Below are 25,546 nucleotides of genomic sequence, written 5' to 3'. Positions count from 1 at the left end.
ATGGGTATCACTGAAATTGCTGTCTGCACGCAGGGTTGGGCCGACACCAGCCTGGTGGGCTCGTCCCAGATCCCCACGCCCAACTTGGACGCGCTGGCCGCCAATGGCCGGCTGCTGAGCCAGTACTACACGCTGCCGCAGTGCACTCCTTCCCGGTCGGCCCTCATGACTGGACTGTACCCCATCAGGCTCGGTAAGCTTGCTCCCACCGGCAGTAGTCCACAGTGGCAGCCATTGCGAGGCGGTTACCGAGGGGAGGAGAAGATAACAGCACCTTCTGCGACCTGAATGCTTCCCTACCCGATCGTCGGCGCTGCAGGGTTGTTTCTAGGTCTCGCATACCCTCCCTATGTCAAGCAAAGCCATCCTATGCAATCGCATCCAATCCGGTTCTTCGATCCCCTTCCGTCAAGTCCAACGCAATCCAATCGCCTCCTCCCTCGATTCTTTTATTCCCCATTCTGCTTTCCCCCAACTGAGGCTTTCCCTTCTGCGACATTCCGTTCCAAGGCGCGATACAGAACGTTTATGAAACGTGCTGATATGCCGCGTCCCCCCTAACCGCCTTAAAGGTATAATGTGTCTCCTAGGTCAGTTAGGGTGGTTCGCGGCATATCAGCCGCGACCAATCCTTACTTTTTGTAAATAAGGATGGTTTGATATTATGAAACCACCCTTATTTACTACACGTCTACGAGCAAAATGGAGCTAAGAGAAAGAGAGAGAGATATAGAAACAACGTTTACTGAGCTTATTTTAGGTGACATTCGCAGGCGTCAGACGAGGTGGAACCCTATTCACGAGTCCCATACGAGTAAAATAGCTCCTGGCCCCTGGACATGAGCTCTTGCTGCGTCGACAGGTTCAGGCTGGACAGCAAGATCTCCCATCGCTCAGGTAGGGGGGAAGACGGAGGGTAGGGAAGGTAGGGGATTCTTGAGCTGAGTGCACTCCGCCAGTATTTGCGGCAGAATGCCTTGAGTCTTTTTGCAGAATTGGCAGATGGGGTCATGTTTTGCCGGGAACATCTTGTGCAATAAAGCTGTGTACACCAGTGACCCCCAGTGACCAGGGACCTGTGACCAGTTTGTTCGCGGTGCACGATCGTCTGTTGTTTGCGTTCGAGTTGCCGGTGCGGCCCGGCAAGCCTGGAACTGGCGCTCCTGTATAGCCGGGTAATCGCCCGGTAGCTGGTAACTGGGGGCGGTCCGACTCGTCCTCGGCCCGGTCTGCTAGTTCGCGGGCGTAGCTAAATACCGGGCCGACGACGAGTCGGAGCTACCGTGGTCGGTGAGGGCGTTGCCTTTCACTGTCGAGTGAACCGGAACCCACACGAGCTCTACGTCTCATCCCGGTGGGCTGCGCTTTGCGAGAACTTCCAGGACCGTGTGGGAGACAATCCCCTTGCGGTAGTTGCCGTAAGCTGTCTTGGAGTCTGTGACGATCGTCTGCACGTCCCAGTGCGTGAGGGCGAGAGCGATGGCCACCTCTTCTGCTTGGCTGGGGTGCGTCGTCCGTACCGACGAGCAGGTCACCAGCTTGTCGATGGTCGGGACGGCGGCCACTGCTTTGCTGCTGTGCTGGGGAAGTGAGGCGCCCGCGTAGAGAACCCAGGGTCTGCTTCCAGCTCTCGGACGAGTGCTTGTGCCCACGCGGCGCGCCTCTCGTCGTTCCTGGCAGCCTGCATGTTGCGCGGCAGGGGCTTGGTCTTGATTGCATCCCTCCACGGCGGTGGTAGAGGTTGCTTGGGTGTCAGTGGTTCGACGGGCCAGCCGACTTTTCGGAGGGTGGCTCGGTCGTCCTCCGTCTGGCTCGGTCGCACTCTCTGGTTAGACCGATGAGCCTCTATGAGCTCGTCTACGGTACTGTGTATGTCCATGTCCGGCAGCTTCTGCGTAGATGAGTGCAGGGGCAGGCATTCGCCGTGAAAAAATATCGCGGGTCCAGGTGAAATTTGGGAAGTGTTAGGTGTCGAATCTAGGGCGTGAACTCCATAACCTACGTCACTACACCTTTGCTATGGAGGCCAAATAGCGGATATCTTTCAGTTGAAGGAGCGTTTCAAGCAAACCAGGAAATGCCACTGCGTGCGCGCAGGAAGACCCGGGATTGTGGTCACTTATCCCCTCTAGGTCGCGTGTCCAATGTGTCGACCCTATCCGTAGCTCGCTGCTACTAGCAGGCGCCGTAAGCCAGCGCTTCGACCCTGACGACATTCCGTTTCCAGGTAGGTACAATCCCGCCACTTCCGGTCGGATGTACAACGTTAAATAAACGTGTTAATTTGCTGCGCCCCGCCCTTAAACGTACCTAAACAGTACCAAACCACCCTCATTTAAGAAAAGAAAGGTAAATTCAAGCTAAGAGAACACTCCGCAGTAAAAAAAAGTCACGGGTCATCGAAAAATATCTCAGCATTGCTTGGGCTCGATCACACGGGGTTCTTTGCAATAGCCTATAGGTTAATGAGGTTGAACAACGAAGTCTTTTTAGCAGTTGCTGAAAATAATTGGAGCAGTTTTCCAGGAGAACCAGTGGATGGTGCTGGGCAGTACAGGAAATTAGAGTTCCACCTATATAGCTATAGCTCTCTCAGGAGCCATATATAGGAACTCTACTGGAAATGGCTCGCTTGTGCCTATCCGGGAATAAATAGCGTGCATGAGTGCCTAAAGCGAATAAACTACGAATGTTGCGCGTTATGTCACGACTCCTAATTAAGAAGCTTGGGCCCAGATTTTTTAGTTCAGTTTAGACGAAACAAAATAAAAGCTTTTTGAAAAGGCTAAATTGCACCTAGCCAATACGCGTGTGGGATTCAATGCTTTGGGTTGCGGCATTTTTTCTCCAATGCAGGCCTCCAGTTCAACGTTTATGCTCCATCCGAGCAGGGAGGCCTGAACTTGAGCGTTCCTACGCTTGCGGAAAGGCTCAAGAGTCTTGGCTACCAGACGCACGCACTTGGAAAAGTGAGTATGGCCACCACGCACCTTTCAAATGCAGAAAAACTGCTCTGGAATCCTAAAAAAACAGTGCAGGAAGACAGACGGACGGGCAATTAAAACGAGAAAAAGACTATTTTTTAGCAAGGGTAAACGAAGCTATTTCTCTTCCCCTCCCCCTCGTTAGAATAACACTGAAACCACTTTTAACGCAAACTTCACTCAAATAAGCTATACAACAAGGAAAACAGAGAATATGCATGCGACACCGTAACTACTTTTCCTCACTGAAGTCGTGCCGTATTGTGGGCAGCTTGTTGTGATTGGCTGAGGCCGACCAAATCCAACGCAAATTAAAGAGGCATTGAACAGAACGAGCTATTTGTGCTTAAATGTAGTGCATATCCTTTTTCTAGGAGTAAGAATGGTGGGGCAAACGACGAATACGTAAACATACAAGCACCAGTGCGTACGGAGCGCACTAGGCCGGATGAAACTGTACACCTGTCGGGCTCGTTTGTGCTGTCTGACACGACACTGGCCAACAAATCGACCTTTTTCCAGTAGGGTTCTGCACATGCGGTATACTCTCGCTCCCAGTTACCTATCCGCCATTATTTGGGGAAAAAATGTAAACAAAACGACGCTATCTTGGATTAGCGTGTTGCGACCGCGGTGCCCGCTAAGTGCTGCTCCGTTTTCTGAGCCTTGGAAGCGGCCGACAGGCAGCCGCTACAGCTACCATCGGATAATTTTTTGCCACCAAAACCATGCGTGGCGCGTGGGACGGCTTCCTCACCTGCGCAGGGCAGACGGAAAAGAAAGGGGCGTGTTCTGTTAAAACCCCCCAAGTGTGGTTCGGGTGGCCGCCACAAGAGTGCTACGCTAACAAAAAAGTGTTCATTGGCATAAGCGACATCGTCTGGGGGCGTACAGAAAGTACCCAGCTTGTGCCCACACGGGAACGGAATTTTGCAGGCATGGCGGACCCGGGTCGCTTGGCGTATCACGTTTTAATAGCTGTATAAATATTCCAAGTGCAGCGAAAAGGCCAAGAAGGACGTTTGTCCATGTCGGTACATAATAAAAGCACCCTGTAAAAAAAAGAAAAATGAGGTACTGCGTACTTACCGTTTTTAGTTGGTGGAATACGTGGAAACCTACTACACTGGCGAACCAAATTTTCGCCTTTATCGTGGATTGCTTCGCACTCACAGTTCAGAGTGACGGGCCGGTGGCAGAAGTTGCATGCAGAGTATCTCGTGTGGGCTAGCACGGTGGAGAAGGGTAGAGTGGTTTGGCGAAGCGTGGTCACCTCGGCGCGGGAAAGGTGACGGTGGGCTGGCGGGAACTGCTGACGCTCGTTTCTTTAGTGGGAGATGATGTTGTCGTATCTACGCATGGAAGGTGCCGGGAGTCTTCTCCGGGTCTTGTTTCTCCTCAAAAATGTCCCAGAGGCTGTGGGCTCGCGCAGCAGCGTGCGCCGTCTCATTTTCATCGAGTGACTCGCCTCCAGGAGTCCAAACTAGGTAGCTTTCTGGGAGTTGGGGGGTGTTCTCGACCATCTTGAGGGAGACGGGACATGGCCGACCGATGCAGAGTTGGTGCATGTAGTCGCGGTCGTGAGTTCTTTGCTCTGGTGATATATCATGCACCGTGACTGGGTGGGCGGACTTTTGCGCGGGAATTGCCGCGTGGGATCGGTTGCGTGCTAATTCCTGGTGAGTGCGCCGTCGACCTTCCCTTTGCAGCGTGCCTTGTTGCAAGGCGGGCGCACAGGGACTCCGGAACCGGTGTTCGGGGGGAGGGGGCGGCAGGGGTGCAGCCATTCCCCACCTATTTTCCAGAGGGGGCGGCGCCCCCCTTCCATACTGTTTACGCTGAAACCAAAATTTTGACGAGAGCTATAGTTACATTTTAAAAGTGGTGGCTGTGGAGGAAAATCCGAAAGGCCGGCGATCAATTGGACGTAGAACGGTGGCACACTGGCCGACAGTTACGAAGCAACACGTAAAAGCACGCCACTCAACATAGCAGCAAAGAAACTCCAAGAAATACAAAAGCGGTGAACAGCGTCTGCGCTAGAGGCGTTTTAAAAATTCCAAGGGCAAACAGTAACGTAAGGTTCCACTAGATAGTTTTAACGTTCCGCTTGGAACGCACGTGGAGTAAGTAGGGTGCATCGATTCACGCGCGTATCCGACGTACGGCAGCGGTGGCATCTAGGCATTCGTAGAGTTCCTGTATATAGCTACAGTAACTGTAGGCATTCGGCGGGGGGCAGTGTAACGCGGTCAATTTGAATTGACTTGAGCAAACCGCTGGCGTGTTTATCTTGAGAGGAGCAAGACGGAGCAGGAACGGCATGATAGATGAGCGGTAAATAAAAGAGAGACATTCGCTTGGCAGGGACGCCAGATTACTATCGTCTTTTGTCGACATTTGCAACGAAGTGAGCGTATACGTGCCCAATTTTTTCTCCCATTTTTATCTCCTTTGCAGTGGCACTTGGGATACTCAAGCATCGTGTACACACCTCGAAGGCGGGGCTTCGACACATTCTTCGGTTCATACAACGAAGCCACGAACTACTTCAACCCGCTTTACAGCTTCGTAAGATCTCAAGGGCTTACTGCTTGATAATGCTTCCACCTCATGTCATCTGTTTCAACATTTCATCCCTGCATATTATTTTGTATGCATTCGTGTGACAGCACTACATGGGGGGCTAAACCTCGTCCCGCTGTCTTGGCTGAAAGATAAAAGGACACCCTGGCCTCGATAGATAATATGCCGAAAGGAAACGCATGGGATGTCGCATCTGTACGGTCCCAGAAGTTCCCGTGGGGCAGGATCAGTGTCTGTGCCTACGCCTGAAAAAAAAATGTAGAGGGCCTCGTAGCCTCTTGGAATGATAGAATGCTACGCATCACTGCTCGCTGAGTTATGTCCCCTATTTATTTAGCTGAGTTTACTGTCACCGAGTTTTGTGCTTTTGCTAGAACAGGGGTTCTCAAGCATGTTGGTCCCAGCGAACCCTGCTAAGTTCCGTTAAGTGTCAAGGAACCCCCTCCCCCCCTCCCGCCATTTTTCATTCTGTTCATGCTACATTAACGTGCAATAAATTCAAAAGCAAGCAAGGGTATCGTTTTTTTTTCCCGTCGACTTTACGCGAATGCGTACGCTAGCGGCACCTATCTCCAAACAGGAGAAATGCGCATGGGGGTAATATAAGGCCGAGATTCAAGTGCAATAGTTTATCCACGTGGCCCGTTTTCGGAGTCTGGCTGGCTACAAGCTGCTGGCGAGATTTATTGCGCAGCTCACGCGTTTCTGTTATGCGGTGAGATGTGCTTACTGACACTCGGGCGTGAGTAATGGAGGTTCGTTAGATCGATCGCACCTCAAGTTCCCCATATAAGACTTTGCGACTGCGGAACCAGGGAAAATTTATCAGTGGCTCGCGGAACCCTGAGGAGGGGCCTGCGGAACCCCTAGGTTCCGCGGAACCCACATTGAGAAACCATGGGCTAGAAGGTAGCCTTTTCGCGAACTTACCCCCAAATTCACAAACCTAAGCTAAGGAAGACTATTGCACTGCGACACTCTTCGGCTCCTTAGCGCGTTTCAATAACCGAGCTTGTCCTTAAAGGGCGCAATTTTTCGAACTTCTGGGCCCGAAACTGCATTCAACTTTTTTTTTTCGCCCATATTTAGTCCAAATAATTCCTTATGCTCTAAAAATCACCATGGTGAAGTTCTAAGCCCGTTACGCACACAGCACAGTAACTGCAAGCATTCAAAGAAGTCGGTAGCAGACGACGTTTGCACCTGGCGGAGAGTCACCGAAACAAGTTTCCGCGCACGTGATGGGGAAGAGGAAACTCCCCTCCGCTTGTCCGGCAACCGGCCTGGCCAGCTTCCGGGCGAAGGGAGCTTCTCTGCTCCATTGCAACGTTATACCGCCTGCCGATTAATATTTGCATGCCCCACCTGATATTTCCCTCCGTGGTTTAATAAGACACGAAGGGTTTCGGTTTTGCAATAACATGATGTAAGTGGGCTTGGGTTTTGCTACGCTATGGGGTAAGCAATCTTGGCCCATCAGTAGAAGCAGCATTGTTTCATTGAGCGGCCGTAACGTTAAGGAAGCAAAGAATTGTTTGTCCGATATATTTTTAGGTCAACAAATAAAAATTTACTGCCCCACACGTCGCCGCGACAATACATGAAGAGACGCCTTACCTCGGTGCTCCACGAAAGCGCCGCAGCCGAAGCATAAAAAAATTACAACCGTGCCAAGCAGAAACATTTCGTCAAATTCGGCTACAGATATCACAAATCAGGCCTTGGGAGCGTACCAAACGACAGTACAGGCAACAAAACTTTAAAAAGAAATAAAACAGAGGATAACCACGTCGCAATTTGGCATGTCGTAACGTTGAAAACGGAATAAAACAAGTCCTAAGAACCCTTCTCTTAATAACTTACACTATAGGGCTCAATATTTGTTATATTTTGGTTGGCAATGTCTGCACGTTTTTATAACATTATGACCTAACTAAAGCTGCTGTACGCCTGCGTGCAAACTTCCAGGATACGGTGTTCTCTCTCACTAGACAGGCAAAACTAGGTCTTGGTCGTCGTAACAAATGTAACAAAAGCGTGAGCCTCCAGTAGCCGCTATGCTAAAACTCTCCATTATTATGGTTGCTTTAGGGGCGAAGCCCCTGGGGGCTCGAACTGTCGGCGTCTTCTGTCGTCGCCGTCTCATATAGTCACGTTACTAAAACACCGGGACACTCGTTTTCCAATTCCTTGCGCCAGAACGTCTAAAAAAACACCAGACTTTCACAGCAAAGCTGTATACCTCTATCCCCCAATGGTTTCATCTCCGTGAGCACAACCGCCAAGGCGCGAAGAACACACATACACACAGCATGCTTCGCCTCTCCCCAGGTTTCACGTTAGTTGAAATGGCCCGAGTTCTTTTACCTGGCTTTATTACCAAAAAAACGTCCCACAAAAGAAGCTCGAAACCTCAAAAAAAAAAAAAAAAAGGGAGCCCAAATTCTCACGCGTGGAACTTCCTCATTTATGCATATACTACGATCAGCCGTCCAAATAAAATGACGCATGCTTTCCAATAATTTTATCCAAGAGTTCGATAACTTTGTGGGTATTTTATTTATTTTGTTTGTATCCGCGTTTACAGTATAACCACTGCGGCGTAGACTTATGGGACAACGAGGACCCAGTAAGAGATACGGACGGCGCTTACAGTACCCACCTGCTCGCTGGCAGGGCCATCGACATCATCTCCAACCACGACAGCAGCAAGGTGAGTATCCGAATTTGGGAACTGTGACAATAGGTATATGGAGAGTATAGCTTCCTGCAGGAGGTCCCGGAATCATTCGGTGCAATGACCCCGTTACTAATATAAGTCTGATGAAGTACCTGCCTTCATGACAGTACAGTTTGCATCATATCACTGACACAAGGACTTGGGTCACATTTCTTTTACACCTTATTCGACATAGTTCAGAGCTGGACGCGCACTTCCGTCATGCCTGCACGTGTAGCCCGCCTGACCGGTCACCTGCCTCGAGTTTAGGTGCCTTCTTTTTGTGCAATCAGGACACCAGCATTTTTTAATCAACGTTTTGTGTTTTTCCTTCCTCGCTCCCTCATTGCCCTACGAGCACAACCCGAGTGTATGCATACACTCCTATTTTTCTAACAACTTTCTCTCTTTCCCACCGTTTCCGAAAGGGTATAAAACAAATGTGGTCGAAGCCTTTGTGGCAGTATAAATCATGTAAACTGTCTTCCGATATAGGCAAGTCCCGTTGCCAATACGTCAGTAAACGTCTTTTTTATTGTGCTTGCCGTGTCTCCGACTATTTACATATACTATTTCTGCGCGCTCTTTGTGGGTTTTCTCTCCCCCAACACACCCAGACACCACACACACACACACACACACACACACACATATATATATATATATATATATATATATATATATATATATATATATATATATATATATATATATATTGTAACAGAGATAGTGGCCGTTAAGCAGGCGCGCCAGTGTGGCCAAAGGGGTGTGTGCTCAACTGAGACCGAGGCTCACTGTCAGGTGGCGTCAATCCCCCAACTGGGTCTATGTGCAAGGCTCAGTCATCGGAGCAGCCCCATCGAGAACGATCTTGCTGAGAGACCTGCGCGTGGACTCCCGAGCTAGCTTGGCCTCTGGTACAACCAGCCCCCGTTACCACGCTCTAGCCGTCTGCTAATAAACCCCATTATATTTTGGTGGAGGTCGTAGTCTTTGCACGGTCCCCGGCCTGGAACTACGAAGCAAGCGAGTGCTCCCTCCCGTCTCCCGAGGAATCGAGCACGACATGACCCCGCCGCAGCCTGCGCCCGTCATCTGCTCCGGGTCACTGCGTCAACGCGACCCCCCCCCAGTTTCACCGGCAGTGACGACATCGATGCGGAAGATTGGCTCTCAACATTTGAAAGGGTGAGCACCCACAATCGCTGGGATGACGTTGCCAAACTCAACAACGTCCCTTTCTCCCTCGACAAATTAGCTGAATCATGGTTTCATAACAATGAACCGAAGATGCAGACTTGGTCGGCCTTTAAGACGAGGTTCCTGGCAGCGTTTGGTCGCCCCGCTCTACGCAAGCTAAACGCCGAACAACGTCTGCGCGTCCGAGCCCAACAGGACAATGAAAGTTACACCAGTTACATCGAGGACATTGTAGACCTTTGCAAGCGAGTTGACCCTGCGATGCCGGAGAGCGAGAAGGTCAGACACGCTCTCAAAGGGATAGAAGAGTTCGCCTTTCAGATGTTGCTAAACAAGAACCCACAGACTGTGGACGAAATCACTACATGGTGCCTGAGCTACGATGAACTGCGCAAGCAGCGTGTCGTTACTCGCCAGCGCACATCGCCCCATGAAGAGTGCTCACGAGGATGCCTTTCCTCTCTCACGATGCCGCACGACCTTTCTTCTCTTGTGCCCCACATCGAGGAGTTCGTGCGCGCAGAAATTGCTCGACAGCTGGCTCTGCTTCCCAGTGTTCTTGAGCGTCTGCCTTCGCCTTCACTGCCTTCGACTGTACGCCGCGTAATCCGAGAGCAAGTCGCCGAGGCGCTTCCTCCAGTTCGCCAACCTACACTTGTGCCGGCCCCCGTGGTAGCGACCGTCGCGCCACCCGTGGCGCCCCCGTTCGAACCGCAAGTGACAGTGCCCCTCGAACAACCGGTGGCAGCGCCCATCGCTCCACCAGTGACGATGGCGGTGCCCCCCGCCATTCCTGGAGCGCTCCCCTTCAGTTACGCCTCAGTGGTCCGGCAACTGCCGGACCACTATACGCTCGATAGACGGAACATCACGGGACCGAAAAAATTAGTTCCATTTAACAGGAGTTTTGTTTACTGATAGATATGTGCAAACGTGCAAATGTGCAAGCTATAAAAACCAGAAAGTTAATGTATCTGATACTTTTTCAGAAAGCAAGAACACTACAAAAAATTTAGGCCCAGCATTCACAAAGTTTATGTGGCAACAATTACTCACTGTGCGATAAAAATGAATCATTTTTTTAGTCCTTGACACTGCATGTTCATGAGCGTTTTTTCCATTGCAGTTAAGCTTCGGACAAACGTTTAAGATCCCGGTACCTTCTGAAAAAAATTCCTTAGCTACTGCACAGCTGACTGCGCTTCTTGAAGTGGGGTATGTTCTACGGTAGCTATCTCTTCAGATTCATCTTCCGGCTCTCATCTTCCTCGTCCTCCTCATCATCGCATACCTCTGCAACAGTGCTCTCCACTGTGTTGTCAGGGCAAGCCGCAACATCACTGTCGATGTGCACGTACTCATCAAAGTCCAGAGGGACACTGCTCTGTTACCTCTTGCCTCGCAATGTCATCTTCACTATCACATTCAGGCAAATCTCGCGAATCGGATTTCTGGTCACTTGAAACGAATCCTGCAAGCCTGAAATAATTTACTACGGTGTTAGCAGTCAGCTGCCCCCAGGCATCGGATTGCTGCACCGCGCGACTGTAGCCCACACCTTAAAAGTACATATTTCATGCATTTTATGATAAAAAATTATGTGGAATCAGACGGATACATGCGGCTTTCATACTTGGATATAAAGCTGCTTACGATACTACTGATAAAATATCCCCCCAATGCACACGTTTATAGAGGTGAAGGCGATTCTAAGAAGCTTGGTATTGTCACCGACGGGAAGGCGTACCCGAACCGGGCTCCGTCGCCTCCGTCATGTGTGTGGTAGCGTGGTTAAGAACGGCCAGCAAAGGTTGCTGCCTTGTTGACTACGAGAAGAAGCCGAAGGCAAGCCTAAGTGGTTTACTGCGTGGCGAGAGATGAGCCGAAGCAATACAGGAACGATACCCTTCCGGACGAGGTTACAGTACAGGACTCGATCAGAGCGACAGCATGGATTCGCTGCTCCAAAACGAATGTTAACTATCCACCGAGATGGAGGTAACGGCCGCGCGCATTTCCCAGTGTTAATGTGAACACACCCCGAAAATAGTACTGGCACACTCAGCGCTCTTTCCGAGTTCGTCAGGGGCCAGCAGCAGCGGCGCTCGTTGAGCCTAAAAGAGGTGGGAGAGGAGATCTCAAATACGGCGTCCGCCTCGCCGGGTCGGGTCTTAACTTGCAGATCCGTTGATTGTGGCTGCAGCAGTTGAGTCACGGAAAGACGCGCCCACGCGGAAGGCGCACGTAATGGTTGGCTCTGCCACAAACGACCGAAGTACTGCATGAAGCTTGCAGTACGCGCGAAGTGTGAGTGAGTGAAAGTCTTTCATTAACATAAGGAGGGCCCAGGGGATCGTAATACCATATAGAATACCATAGAATCGTAATACCATATAGAATCGTAATACCATATAGGAGAGGGGCTGGAAAGTACGTTGCATTAGTAGGCGATTTTCAAACGTTTTGTAGCATTTTTGTACATTGTTGGTGGTATAAAAATTGGCCGCGTATCTGCTCCTTTTGTTGCAAATGTCGTCAAAAGACGATAGTCTTTATCGACTTTTGCCAAGTAAATGCCTCCCTTCGCTTTCCCGCTCACCTCTCATGTTGTTCCTCTTGTGACGCGCTCCTCCCAAGGTAAAGACGCCAAAGGTTTGCTTAAATTAATTTAAATTTCCCGCGTTCCACTGCTCCAAACCGAGTGTCTCGATGCCAACGCTGCCGGACGGCGAAGACGCGCGTGAATCGAGGCGCCCTACTTTCACGTTTATAGAGCCGCGTTTCCCTAGTCCACGTGCGTTCCAAGCAGAACGTGGAACCTATCTAGTGGAACCTTTCGTAACTGTTGCCACTTGATTTCTTCAAATGCCGCCTGAAGCTATATGGCGCGGGCGACAGCAGCCGACGGCGGAGTGATATTTTTTTTTTCAGTTGATGAAGTATTTAATCTCGCCAAAATCAAGCATGTATGATTTTTTATAAAGGAACGCCGCAAATATCGCTTCTGTAATAACTTGTTGTCTTATATGTGCGTAATGTCTTGTTGTTCTTCAACAATATTGACAAGTATGAACATTACACTGGAATTAGACGGGCACATTTAGCTGTGACTATATAAGACTATTGCGCAGGCATTGTTTTACTTTGGCCGGGTGGCTGAATCGAGTCACAGACAGACAGACGGACGGACAGACATACAGACAGACCAAAATTTCTGGGTTTAAGTAGCCCAAGAAAGACTATCGTCTTTAAAACGGATGTAAAATTCCGTTAAGCTGGGCATGATAGACATCTCCGTTCCGAAGTCGCCTGTAAGTTCGTGGTAGGCGTTGTTCCTCGGCTACATCTATCAACACGCTCTGCGTGAAACGTCAAAGGGATCATGAGAAAAAATAAACCGTGACCTTTCTTTAATTGAAAGACCTTGCGATTGGAAACTCGCTTTGCTCAATTCCAGCCCCACTGGATGTTTTCTCTTAACCAAAAAAGTCAGAGGTAGTGAAAAACATTCAATTTGACTCTACCAAACGTCATCAACGACGTAATGCGGGAAAACAGATTCATCAGTGCGTAGCTCAAGGTTATACGTCGAGAAGTACGTTCAAGCAAGACTGGAAGCACCATTAAATCTCAGAGTCCTGTAATTCAGCGGCGGCTTTCGTCGGCGGCTGCCAGCCGTTTAAATATGTCCTTGTGACCTGATAAGGGCTGTGCAAGAAAATACCTGGTGAACGGCAACAATTTCATCCATTTTACCGAGTGTGACCAAACTGTTTGAAGTTTCCATTAAGGTTTACATGACGCTTTTGAGACAAACCCATGCTTTGAAGGAGCCGAACTTGTGTTTTTTTTTCTGGCCATGGTCCCTCTGAGCTACCTTTCTCGCACTTGGAATTATTCTGTCCGAACCGGTTCGCCAACCGCAGCGAAACTATTTCCCCCGAACCCGAACCGTAACCGAGCCAGTATTTTTGTCGGTTCGACGCACGCTCGCACGCACCCACACACAGATATTTATATATGCATGTATGTATATATATATATATATATATATATATATATATATATATATATATATATATATATATATATATATATATATATATATATATATATATATATATATTGTGGTACCGGGGTTCTTGCACCCGGCCGCGGTTCCCCAGAAGGACACTGAGCCCCCTCGATCACACCTCTACTTGGAGTCCCGCTACGCCAAGGTACACCGCTCAGCCGATCCGGCTGCACACACGTCGCCCAGCCGAGTCCGCCATGTCCTGTCCGCCATGTCCTATCCTCGCTCCTCCCGCGCCACCTCCTCATCCTCAGCCGGCACATGTCCATCCCGTGGGATTGTCCCCCGCCACTATTGCCGGATTACCACACTCTCCCCCCCTCCGAAGAAAAGGCCGACGCTGGCTGCCCTCGGCTGCAGTCGTCGGCACTCTCGAGGGACTCCCACGGCTCAGCCCGGATGGCAGTAGACCGGTGCCACAGGTGGCCTCCTAAGACCCGGGGGTCCTTGCAGAAGGTCCAAACGTGGCAAGGTCCTGTCCGCGGGCCTTGTTCCGCGGGTCGCGTCGGCACTCTCGAGGGACTCCCACGGATCAGCCCGGATGGCAGTAGACCGGTGCCACAGGTGGCCTCCTAAGACCCGGGGGTCCTTGCAGAAGGTCCAAACGTGGCAAGGTCCTGTCCGCGGGCCTTGCTCCGCGGGGGTGGTGCCCGGTGCAGTCGTCAGCAGCTGTCCGCCTCGAGCTCCTGCTTCATCTTGGCGAACTCCTCCTTGGTCATGGAGCCCTCGCCCTCGCCGAGCTTCTGGAGCTTCTCCCGCGAGGCGTCGAAGTCCGGCCGCGGAGGGGCCGGGGGAATGATCATCCCGGCGTAGTCCTCGCTCTCCTCCAGGGCGTCATGGAGCCAGATGAACTCCTCGTGCTGCCGAAGCACAGAGAACTCCGGCTTCTGGAAGTCCGACAGCGTCGTCTTGGTGTGGACAGTGAACTTGACCTTGTCCCTCTCGCTGAGGGCATCCGAGATGTCCACCACCAGAGACTGGTCCGCCAGGTCGATCGTGTCTGACCACATCTTCAGCGAGCCGTCGGTCACATTTGCCGCGGAACACCAAAACGAGGAAGAAGACCACAATGCCCTTCCTAGGAACCACGGCCGGCCCCACGTTGGGCGCCAAATGTGGTACCGGGGTTCTTGCACCCGGCCGCGGTTCCCCAGAAGGACACTGAGCCCCCTCGATCACACCTTTACTTGGAGTCCCGCTACGCCAAGGTACACCGCTCAGCCGATCCGGCTGCACACACGTCGCCCAGCCGAGTCCGCCATGTCCTGTCCACCATGTCCTATCCTCGCTCCTCCCGCGCCACCTCCTCATCCTCAGCCGGCACATGTCCATCCCGTGGGATTGTCCCCCGCCACTATTGCCGGATTACCACAATATATAAATATATATATATATATATATCATGCAAAGGCTGTAGAAAATCCACAGAAACATTCATTGCGCATGTTAAAGCATCAAGTTGCTAAACAAAAAAAACTGCAAGGATGTCCAAGCACTTGTCAAGAATGGCGAATGCCAAAGCATTAATATTGAATTGAACCACCGATGAGCGCTCCTTTCAGTTTTCTCCTGTCAGTGATTGTGTTGGTAATGGACCTCGAGGTTCCCCGCCTGCCAAGCCGTCGTAAGATAGCGGAGAGCACACGTCTAGTGAGAATGAAGGCTTTTAACCTTTTTTACCGTCTTCCCCTGCCCTCGCTAGACCTTGAGTCTCCCCTTCCGAATAAAGAATAATAATAATAATAATAATCGAACTGGATGCGGGTGCAGCGCGAGCGCGTACGTGCCACCGCTCGGTCGGTGCTGATGAGACTGATGGTGATGAGTGTCATTTCCTACAGCGCAGAAGAGAAAGAAGTTACAACAGTGGTTCAGTGGGCATGAATTCTTAGTATTGTGCTCCAGCGTGGGCAACTACCGCCGCCTCGAGAGGTGGAGGAAACTACCCTCTCGTGTCATTGGAGCACGGCCTGTTCTTTTGTTGACGAAGCAGAGGAATACACAGAACCCTTTGCATGCAGAGCGTGGCTGAAAAAGAAAGACTCTTGCCCCACAAAGCTATATATCTAGGACGCAATTCCAGGCCCCATTTTAGCACCGAGCTCTGGAAGTGTAAACACTGACGCTTTTATAATACTGCTGGACTAATTGGTTTCATAAATCTCGCCCCTTCCTTGTCCTCGATGTGGCAGCCCCTGTTCATGTACCTGAGCACGATTGCGGCCCATGGACAGACGCACCAGCTGCCAACCGAAGCTCCAGAACGGAACCTGGCCAAGTTTCCCTATATCGGGAACCGAAAAAGGACGTTACTCGCCGGTATACCTACAGCGAATCTGCTATAGTACATTGAAAAAGTGGTATACATTCTGTTGCTAAGATTCGCAGATTTAAACTATCAGAGGGAGTCACAGCACCGCAGCTGTATAGTTTTAGATGCGAAGCAGCTTATGGTCGCGCCTGTTCCCTCCGCCGTTGTGCAGCGTCCACACCTCCACTGCGCATGCGCATCCTCCTCCCCCTCCACTCCTCTCCTTGTCTCATCTCCTCTCCCCTCCGGCATTCCTCCTCTCCTCTAGGAAGCTCCTCTCCTCTCCGGGATTGCGCAACGAATGGCAACACCTGCGGCTCCGCGCGCGATAATGCGAAGCAGAGTAGGGTTAGACGCGCGACGGTAGCCGCTGCATACTCCGCTGGGGGCGCCAATGTAGCTCCGTTGTATAAATGACGCGCCCAGTAAGTGAAAAGTTTGGTAGTTGCCATGGAAACCAAATGGTAGATGTAATGGTAGCTACGAACCTCAACTTAACGGAAACGGAACTGAAAACTAATGGGACCTTGAGACGACCCCATGGCTGCTTCGCGTACTACTCAGGGTTCCCCTACGGGAAGATGGTGAAGTTTTTTTTTTCAATTATCGTTCTCCCCCCCCCCCCCGGGCGCACCGGCAATATGTAATGTGCAACTAAAAAATGCCGTTTCTTGGAATCCCGCTCACAGTGACGAATTGTGTTCTTGAACGGGGGGCCCCATTTCAATGCTATTTTCGATATCTCTGGAAATAAGGCGCTTTTGTGCAATTATGTTGATTAGTTTGTACCGGCGATACTGACTGACCTGTCTGGTGGGCTCATTCGCGAGATAGCGGGCTCGATTGTCGTCTTCGACGAGGAGGACAGTTTTCATCATGGGAGGCCAAAAGTGCATCTGTGATGCTCTTGAGCGCTTTGTTATACATCTTGGCTGGATGTTTGCAGAGACACTGATGGGTATAAATTTGATTCCCAAGTACCCGTCTCAGTCCTCTCTTCTGCCATCTGCCGCCAGGCACGGTGGATGTCGTGGACGAGTCCATTGGTCGTGTGGTGAAGGCCCTCTACGACCGTGGAATGCTTTCAAACAGCTTGATTGTGTTCACGAGCGACAATGGTGGCCACCCCTCGGGCATCTTCTCCAACGGGGGCTCCAACTGGCCGCTTCGAGGCGCCAAGGCAACACTCTGGGAAGGGGCCATCCGAGTGCCCGCGGTGGTGTGGAGCCCGCTTCTACCACGGAACAAAGACCAAGGCGTGGTTCAGCCGCAACTCGCCCACGTCGTCGATTGGCTGCCGACGCTGTACTCCGCGGCTGGTGAGTATAGTGAAAGGCCAGTGAACGGCACTGGCAGTGCTTCCCCCCGGGTACCGAGACGAGGCGTGAAAACACAGGCGAAATAGGCATAGTGAAGCTGCATCTGCTAAACAGTGACAAGGAAAAATTTTCTGAGGGCGTCGCCGTGGTATCTTGGCTTCGGCTAGCGCAACCGATAGATAACAGTCTTAGTTGAGCGCACGCAGCAGCTCTGAGCGCTCAAGGAACCTGCGGAGGCACGAGAGCGCATGCGCAGTACGTAAGCGGCAGTCGCGCGCTTTGCATGCGCCCGCAAGTTTTGGATTCTTGCCTTGCGGGTTTTGCGCGCTTTGCGGGCCGTGCGCGAGGCCCCTCCCGTCCTCTTTCCGGTCTCTCTCGCCCGTGAACGAAAGGAACAAAGGAACGGAGTTTCCCCACAAACTGGTTTACGGCTTCTTCTGGCTAGGCTTACGTCTGGCGCAGGCGGACAACCACATGTTTCGTTCGCCAATCTGCCGTTCAGTGGCGCTGCATGACACACAAAGCGCGCATTTCGGCGCTACTGGTTTATCCACGCACCAACCTCTGCGTGCGGTCAACTAAAGCTGGTTCTTCGCGAGAACTTCGCTCCGCGCGCTGTGCTGCCCGTATACGTGGGCGCGCAACTCTCTGCGTACGCTCAACTAAAACTGTCTAAGAATGCCCCGTGCACTTCCTCAGGAAAGAACGTATAAACGACCATAGATACAGCTTATTTCTTCACGAACTTTAGAGCGTTCGCTAACGGACCTCCTCAAAAGGCGATTTTTAAAGCCCAAAGTACGTACGATCAGTTTGGTTGGCATGGGTGAATGAGCTGCCGAGTATTGTGAGAGCATTATCCTAATTCAGCTATTGGCTCTCCGTGGTGGTGAACATCCTTGGGTGAGCAACACCTCTCTACCCAAATCTAGCTACGACATCTAGTTTTCTGAATAGCATCATTTTAAGCAAAGGCGTTAGCGTGGATATAAGACGCCATATCTATAAGCGGTTGCCCGCAATCCTTATCCTAGTACGCACGTGCCGCATGTCGTGGCCTTAATTCCACTTTACCCTGAGCGAAACGGGCGCTGCCACGCAACGAATGATAACTCCAGATGACTTCGCTTTTTACCTTTGATGCTTCGCCTTTCCCCCTCTGACATTCGGTGAACTCAATGAGAGGTTTATCGGGTACCGTTAATAATCCTGCTGTCGTATACTTGCAGTCTAATATGCTCGGCACTGATGAAACTCTTTACTACACCTAAGCGGAGAGAATTGCCGGCATCACAAGCAGGACTATAGTATTCGCCTGCTCGTTCAACTAACATCACACGTCGCCTGGCCACACGCTTCTGTATTTTGGTAGGCTGGCTTTGCGCTGGACGAGGCGATATACGATAGTGTACCAGCCTGGAGGGCAAACTATCTTCTGTAGTCTCAACTCTAAATTTTCAGAAACGGTGTGCTACCTACCCACACTATTCTAGTGGGATTAGGTGGGCGTCTTCAATAATTTGCCTTCACAACGCACGGAGCGGATTCCAGACATCTTTCTCCTTTAACAGGTGGCCGGGTGTCCGACTTGGGAAGCATCGATGGCGTGAACCTGTGGCCCGCTCTGTCCACGCCGTACAGTAGCAGCGAAGGACCCATGTGGCCCCGCCGTGAGTTCCTAGTCAATGCCAACTCCGTTAACGGCATATCGGGCTACCGGGACGGTGACTACTAGCTCGTCTCAATCAACGGAAGCTTTCTCGAGTTTTCTCGATATATTGGTGCCGGTCCCGAACAACAGGTTCACATCCCCACGCCTGGAGGGACGTTGCCTGGTGCAGACGCCAATGCTTCCGTCAACCCTCTCGACTCCCTGATGACGTCTTCACTCACCTGGGAGGTCTTGGAGAAGCTCGATGAAGGTGAACTAGCTGTACCTACGGGGTGGCGCCAGAGAGCTGCCGTGAATTGCAGCCCTGAGAACTCGTCCCCCGTTCCGGGACTGGCGGAGCTGCACGAGGGCTACTACCTGTTCGACCTTGCTAGCGACCCGTGCGAGCTGAACAACTTGGCGCAGGAACAACCCTCGGTAAGCAAACTGGTTCAAAGGACCGGTAGTTAGACTATGTCATTCTCGCGAAACTGCACTTTGGCAGGTCGTGACAATGCCGCGTGACCTGCCAAATGTCACCAGTGCTGCATGATGTGGACGTCATCGAATTTTACTATTGCGTGAGCAATAAGGTTTCACTTCAGGAAAAAATGGCTGCGGCTAAGCTCAGGTAACCATGGATATGGAAAGCAAAAGTCTGGCTTAGTCTGGTTAAGTCTTGGTTTCGCTTCGTTAACCTTTGACGTAGCTGTATTGCCAACCACGGTTCAAAGCCGTGCGATGTTGGTGTATGCCGGCATAAAACACTTTCGTGTTAAAATATAAAACCCGAAAACGAACAGCCCTCAGTATAACGTATTCTTTGGTACTAAATGTTGCTTACCCGTAAGGAGACTCTGTGTGCTAGTGCACTCTTTACCGGCCGCTCGCGTCGATGTGCGGGCGTCATTTCCGTGACGGATACGACGCCAGTGAAATCTTGGTGTATGCAGGCATAAAACACTTTCGTGTTAACATGACAATAAATCGGTTAATATTCAACAACGTTGATCAATCAATCTATCAATAAACGAATCATTTCAATCAATAAACAGTCGAGCTTGCACGTCAATTCGGAGCACCTGTGAAACTGTCTTGATTTTGTTAAATGGCTTTAGCCTTTGCCGAAACTTCAGGGGATTTGAAGCGAAGCTTTTGTGTTCTCAGTGATGCCGCTGTACGACGATACGCACTGCAGGAAAGCCAATTCATGATAGATGATCGGGAGTAAAGAGGAAGGCAAAACTTTTCGAGGCGGGAATATAGCCTGTGTCCCTCGCGTTATGAAGCCAGCGTAAACTCGATTGCTCCATTTCAACATGGTCGAAGCAGTTCAGAAAACTCAGACGACAACTAAATAATCCTTCACGAGAAGAATAGCGTTGCTGTGTGTGCCGTAGGGCTGTTAGCCAGAAGACATGAGACCCAACTTCAAATTTTGAGGTTTAGAACGTTAGGCCTAATGGCGCATCTTGGGGTTTAACACCCTAAAGTGGCACCCACTGAAAAAGTTGCTCACTGAACGCCAAGCAGCAGGTACCAATTCGCACCTTACACCCCAACCTAAACGTGAGGCCTACGAAGGGCACACCCGAGAGTTGAAGTGGGTATTCTAGAAAAGTGGTGCGTACCTCCAGAGTAGACAATACTCGCACTGTGGGATTCGCCCACCAAAGAATCCATCAGGAGAGAGCTCCGCGTTCAACCATCGCGGTCGTTAAACAGAGGGGGGCATCATTTTAGCTTCTCTCCACTTATAAACTTTCCGGAATAGCAGTCGACAGAGGTGTAATTATGATGATGCCAATAATGCCTAGTGTATATGAAAGTTCTCTCCGGATAAAAAGTAGTGGTTTCCCTCGGCTTATAATGCTTCAGACCGTTTTTTAAACAAGGCATAGCCAGACTGCGCGTAATAAAAGGACACCACAGACAGCTTACCATATTTGGTTTTCTTTAGAGTCACCTTGCCGTTAATGAGGCGGAAATAGCACGCTTACTAGGTCGTAGGGCATGAAGCTAATTACTACTAGCTTCATTACTAGCGACTAATTACTACTAAAATACTAGTAATTAGTACTACTAAGTACTAATTACTACAGGCTCTATATACTCAAGGATAGAAAGCGAGCAGTGTATGCACAAGGAAGCCAACCCTCATTGAGCAGGAAGAAGACATTGGAACAAGGTAATACCATTCGCTTGTATGCATGGTTTAGGCCAGCATGGAAAGCGGCGTCAATGGGCACAACAGGGTCTCCGCGGTAGGGCTGATGACCATGAAAATAAGAGTAATGTAGCAACCGCCAACAATCATAGTTGATCCGAATTTTAAGCTTAAAATGTTTTAGCGTGCCAGTCACAATCTCCGTGCTGTTGCTTCCGCCTGCGAACTTCGGAAGGAATTCAGCTAGTTGCCAGCAGGGACGCCTATAATGCCCCGAAACGTGCATACGCATTGCAGGTGGTCTCCGAGATCTCCAAGAAGCTGGACCACTACTTGGCTGTCGCAGAACCTGCAATTCTGCACTCGGTTGACGTGAGGGGTTACCCAGAGTTCAACGACTGCCTCTGGGCACGTTGGGAAGACACGGTGCCTTCAACCAATCGTACCTGTCCCTGCCAGTGACGTCACAGTTCCGACCTAGAGCAAGCTTCAACGGGATCCTATAATGAAAAATCCAACAACAGGCTTTCTCTCTCTCTCTCTCTCTCTCTCTCTCTCTCTCTCTCTCTCTCTCTCTCTCTCTTTGTGTGTGTGTGTGTGTGTGTGTTTCTCACCACGCTTTGCTACTATTACTACCATAATGTACGCTACAAGAGAACCTATCTAATAAAAGGCCTCTCTCTTGTGTGCTTTTCTCTGTTAATTGTTTTAAAAGGCCATGAGACGCTTTCGGTGCACAGTTAATCATGGTTGCGTGTGAGTCGATACGGGGCTTTTTTTCCCCATGTACTCAGCCCATGATGTGGGCTTCCCTCAATCACGAACATAGCCACAAAACGCTGCTTCCTAGGAGTTACACATGGAAATGTCGAACAAAAACACACATCAATAACTTCAACTAAACACATCTAAAAGTGAGGGCTTATCGTATACGAAACATTGAGAAAACCATGGAAAACCAGCCAACTGCGGGAATGCGGCCATTACATGGTGAAGAAAGCAATGGTTTTAACTGTTCCTTTTTCTTGCTGCTGTTCTTGTGGCAATTAAATTTGCCATTATAACATGTAGGTATTAAAACGTATGGCCTAAAACACAATGAAAAAAAAATGGCTCCACTCCACGCTGTGAAGGTGGTTGGAAAGCAAAGGTTTAAACGACACCCACAGCAATTGCCCATGCGACGTCACTTGAATTCACACACGTGGCTCTACAAGGAGTGAAACCAGACATTCTGCTAGCCGTTACCTGGAATTCATGGGGGCAGCGTCCCGAACGCAGCAGCAGCTTCGGCCATGGTCGGGCTAGAGCGGCGGACGCCACCGCTGTAGCCCGGCCGGGAGTCGGGAGAGAGAAAACGGAGAGGAGCGTCTTTCGAAGGGTAAGACCGCGGAACCTAGCCCTCCTGACGTGCTAGCTTGGGGCTACACCACCAAGCGACGCAAGCGAAGACACCGAAACAATTCGGCATGGGAGCTTAGTGATTCCCATTCATGCCGCTTTAAACTGGTTAGTTTAGTAAGCTTGAGAATTTCTAGAAAGCTGAGGGAACTATGATAATTGTATTTATCAGAATCTGTTGCTACTTTCGGCTTTTGTATTAACGCAACTGAATTGGTAATGACCACTTTAGAAAACGTAGTCCCATTCATGACAAGCAGTGCGCAAAAGGTAGCGCTTCTCTAGCAGCCAGATGTCTGTATGTGGTTTGTACATTTTTTACTCCCACCCATCAAACCAATCCTTAAAATGTGTTTTCCGTACGACCACTTAAATCCGTCGGGTGCGGGTTACTGTGGAGGTGCTGTCGAAAAGTTATTGAAGCCGTGCGAAGCCACCGCGCAATCGACGCGAAGCTGCACCAAAACAGGCGCTAAACAACCGCGGCCGAGCAGACAACAAAGTTGTACCGCCGACGCCGCCGCCCGCCAGCAGGCACTCCCGCGCGGGGAACGCTGGATAAATTCGCGGCGCCATCTCTAGTGTGCTGCGTCAGTGAAACCCTCCGCGCCCGCGCCCTCCCTCCCCCTGCCGCCGCCTCCGACGCGTTAAGAGTTTATTGTCCCGCACGCTTCGAAAGAATCGTTGGCTGGTAAAGCTAGAAAGCTTTGCCTTAAAACGAGAATGTGGGCTGGCAGAATACACTGAAAAAGGGTTGAGAGGTGGGCGAGTTGGTAATGATGCATCTCCAAAAACAAGCTGCCCGCAAATTAAAAGGGGCTGCGCTTGTGCCGTCTTCATGCGTTTTTGTCCCCGTTAATTTGCGCGCAGTTTGTTTTTCGAGACAATACACGGAACTACTCCCAGAGTTTAGGCATGAGCTTCGTTTGTTTGTGAGGAGTATAAGCAGGCTGGATGAGTTTTTTCGTGACATCTTGGGCTGCAATCCCTGGTACAAAGAGCTGCGGAAAGTAGTCAGGCTGTTGCTTGTTTTGAGCCATCGGCACGCCACCGTCGAGCGGGGGTTCTGCGTCAACCACCAAATCTCTGTAGAGAATCTGAAACGTATGTTATACGCTTCACAGCGTATCATATGTGAGGCAGTGGAGAGGGTAGGTTGGATTTTCAACGTTCCCATCTCAAAAGAAGTCAGAGTATCTGTGTCCCAATCGAGGCAGCATTACGGTGCACACTTCGAATCGCCAAACAAACAGTGGCATAAAAACTCGCAACGGATTAAAAGGCACAGAATCATGGAAGAAGTTGAAGAAAAGAAGCAGATGAAGAAAAGAAGCTTGAAGCAGTTGTTGCCGATTTAATGGCGTCTGCAGATGAATATGGAGAAAGGGCTGAAGCAACTGCTGACATCAAGAACGTGGTGAAATCAAACAGCCTGAGAAAGACCGAAATATCGAAGACTGAAGAACTCAGCAGCGTTAAAACACAAATAGCAAACAAACTTAAAGACCTGCCCTGAGCTTCAGAACTTCATCTAGTCTTATGAAACTGTATGTGCAATCTTCAGAACTTCATCTAGTCGATTGAAACTATGTGCAATCACCAGAACTTCATGTGGTCAATGAGGCTATGTAGAATCTCAAAAGCTAACTTCATCTAGTCCAATGAAGCTGTAAGTGCAATAACGTCAAGTGAAGACACTTTTCTTTGTTCTCTTTAATAAAATGTAACGTATGTGATCTGCCGCAGCCTTCTTTAATTTTTTTAGAGGTCCTTGAAAAATCCTTGAATAATTTTTTGAAAACCTGTAGGAACCCTGGATGCCTCTTTACATGACATTTATAGACTATGAAACAGCGTTTGGTTCAGCAGACACCGGAAGAGTATTGGAAGCGTTAAAGGGCAAATGAATAGCAGAGACCTACATAAGACTCCTATACGGCATATATGGGAATTGTACGGACAGGATAATCCTTCACAGGCAAAGCAAAAAGTTCCCGATCCAAACGAGAGTGCGACAGAGAGATACCATCTTACCAAAATTGTTCACATCGTGTCTGTAGGGGGTATTCAGGAATATTGACTGGGAAAACGCAGGTTTATAGATAAACGGGGAATAATTTAGTCATTTGGGGTTTGCAGACGACGTAGTCCTGCTCACCGAATGGGCAGAACAACTGCGAAAAAATGATTGAAATGTGCCATCAGAAAGCTTCGCAGCGGGGCTAAAAATAAATATGAATAAAACCGAAGTATAGATAAATAAGCATGCTACTACCCTCGCTAATACCCTCGCTTTGAAAACGGCTGCCCAGAGTTTATATCGACCTCAATGATTGTATTTTTGAATACTGTATAATATTTTACAATATTGTGGTACTTTGTCTGACGTGTTTTAGTTTTTTTCTTTGATTTTTGTATGCATTGCTGCCATTGCACGTGCGATTTTTCATGTATTTAGGAGTTTTTTGTTGTGCTATTTAAACTAACAACCACTCCCTTCTGTAACGCCTTACGGGCACTGAAGGTGGTGAAATAAATATATGTGGCATATCACTAAAGCTGGGTCATGTACCACATCGCGTCCGTTTTCATACCACAAAAGTTGTGCCACGTTCCACACATCATCTGAGGCATATAACGAAAACCCTGCCATCTATCGCACAGCATCTGTGGCAAATCACGAAATCTGGGCTATGTTCCTCGCTGCATCAGTGGCATATCATGATAGCAATGAAATGTTCCACATGGCGCCTGCCGCACACAACTAAAGCCGAAAAAGCTGTTACAGAATATCTAGAAGCGACAAAATAGCAATTGACTTGGGGGAAGTGAAGCTCGTGGTCTGTCGCACGTCATCCTTTATAGAGAGAGAGAGAGAGAGAGAGAAAACTTTATTAGCAACGGATGGGTTAAGGAGACGGGGTGACCACCAGGCCGGTGGCGAATAAAGCAGCTCGTTCAAACAAGAGCTCTTGGGTGGCCAGGTCTGAGCTGCCGAGCGCCTGCCCCCCTGCTCGCTGCTGGTGATTGGGGGAAGGGCCTTGATGGCATTCCCACATGGAATGGATGATGGGTGCATCCGGTCCTGTGCATTTCGTCGTTACATTACAGGTCGTTTGTTTTACGGATGGCG

The 25,546-nt window shown here is 49.9% G+C and overlaps 2 protein-coding genes across 2 annotated transcripts; both read left to right on the top strand.

Annotated features, from left to right (window-relative positions):
• LOC144160100 (arylsulfatase B-like) lies at positions 1-18,929 on the top strand. Its single transcript, XM_077691706.1, has 7 exons — positions 1-193; positions 2,857-2,969; positions 5,445-5,555; positions 8,158-8,283; positions 15,757-15,883; positions 16,892-17,227; positions 18,766-18,929. The coding sequence occupies exons 1-7, from the start codon at positions 1-3 to the stop codon at positions 18,927-18,929; spliced, it is 1,170 nt and encodes a 389-aa protein (XP_077547832.1).
• On the top strand, positions 18,681-21,546 carry LOC144157961 (arylsulfatase I-like). Its single transcript, XM_077688668.1, has 2 exons — positions 18,681-19,283; positions 21,310-21,546. Exons 1-2 carry the CDS (start codon positions 19,071-19,073, stop codon positions 21,472-21,474), a joined length of 378 nt encoding a protein of 125 aa, XP_077544794.1. The 5' UTR covers positions 18,681-19,070; the 3' UTR covers positions 21,475-21,546.
• The last annotated feature ends 4,000 nt before the right edge of the window (positions 21,547-25,546 follow it).

The sequence above is a fragment of the Haemaphysalis longicornis genome, unplaced genomic scaffold (genome assembly GCF_048455015.1).
Source record: "Haemaphysalis longicornis isolate Haplotype H1 unplaced genomic scaffold, Haemaphysalis longicornis Haplotype H1 scaffold_10, whole genome shotgun sequence".
Classification (NCBI taxonomy): domain Eukaryota; kingdom Metazoa; phylum Arthropoda; class Arachnida; order Ixodida; family Ixodidae; genus Haemaphysalis; species Haemaphysalis longicornis.
Note: the sequence above shows the minus strand (reverse complement) of the source record. Positions and strands in the feature narration are given on the sequence as shown.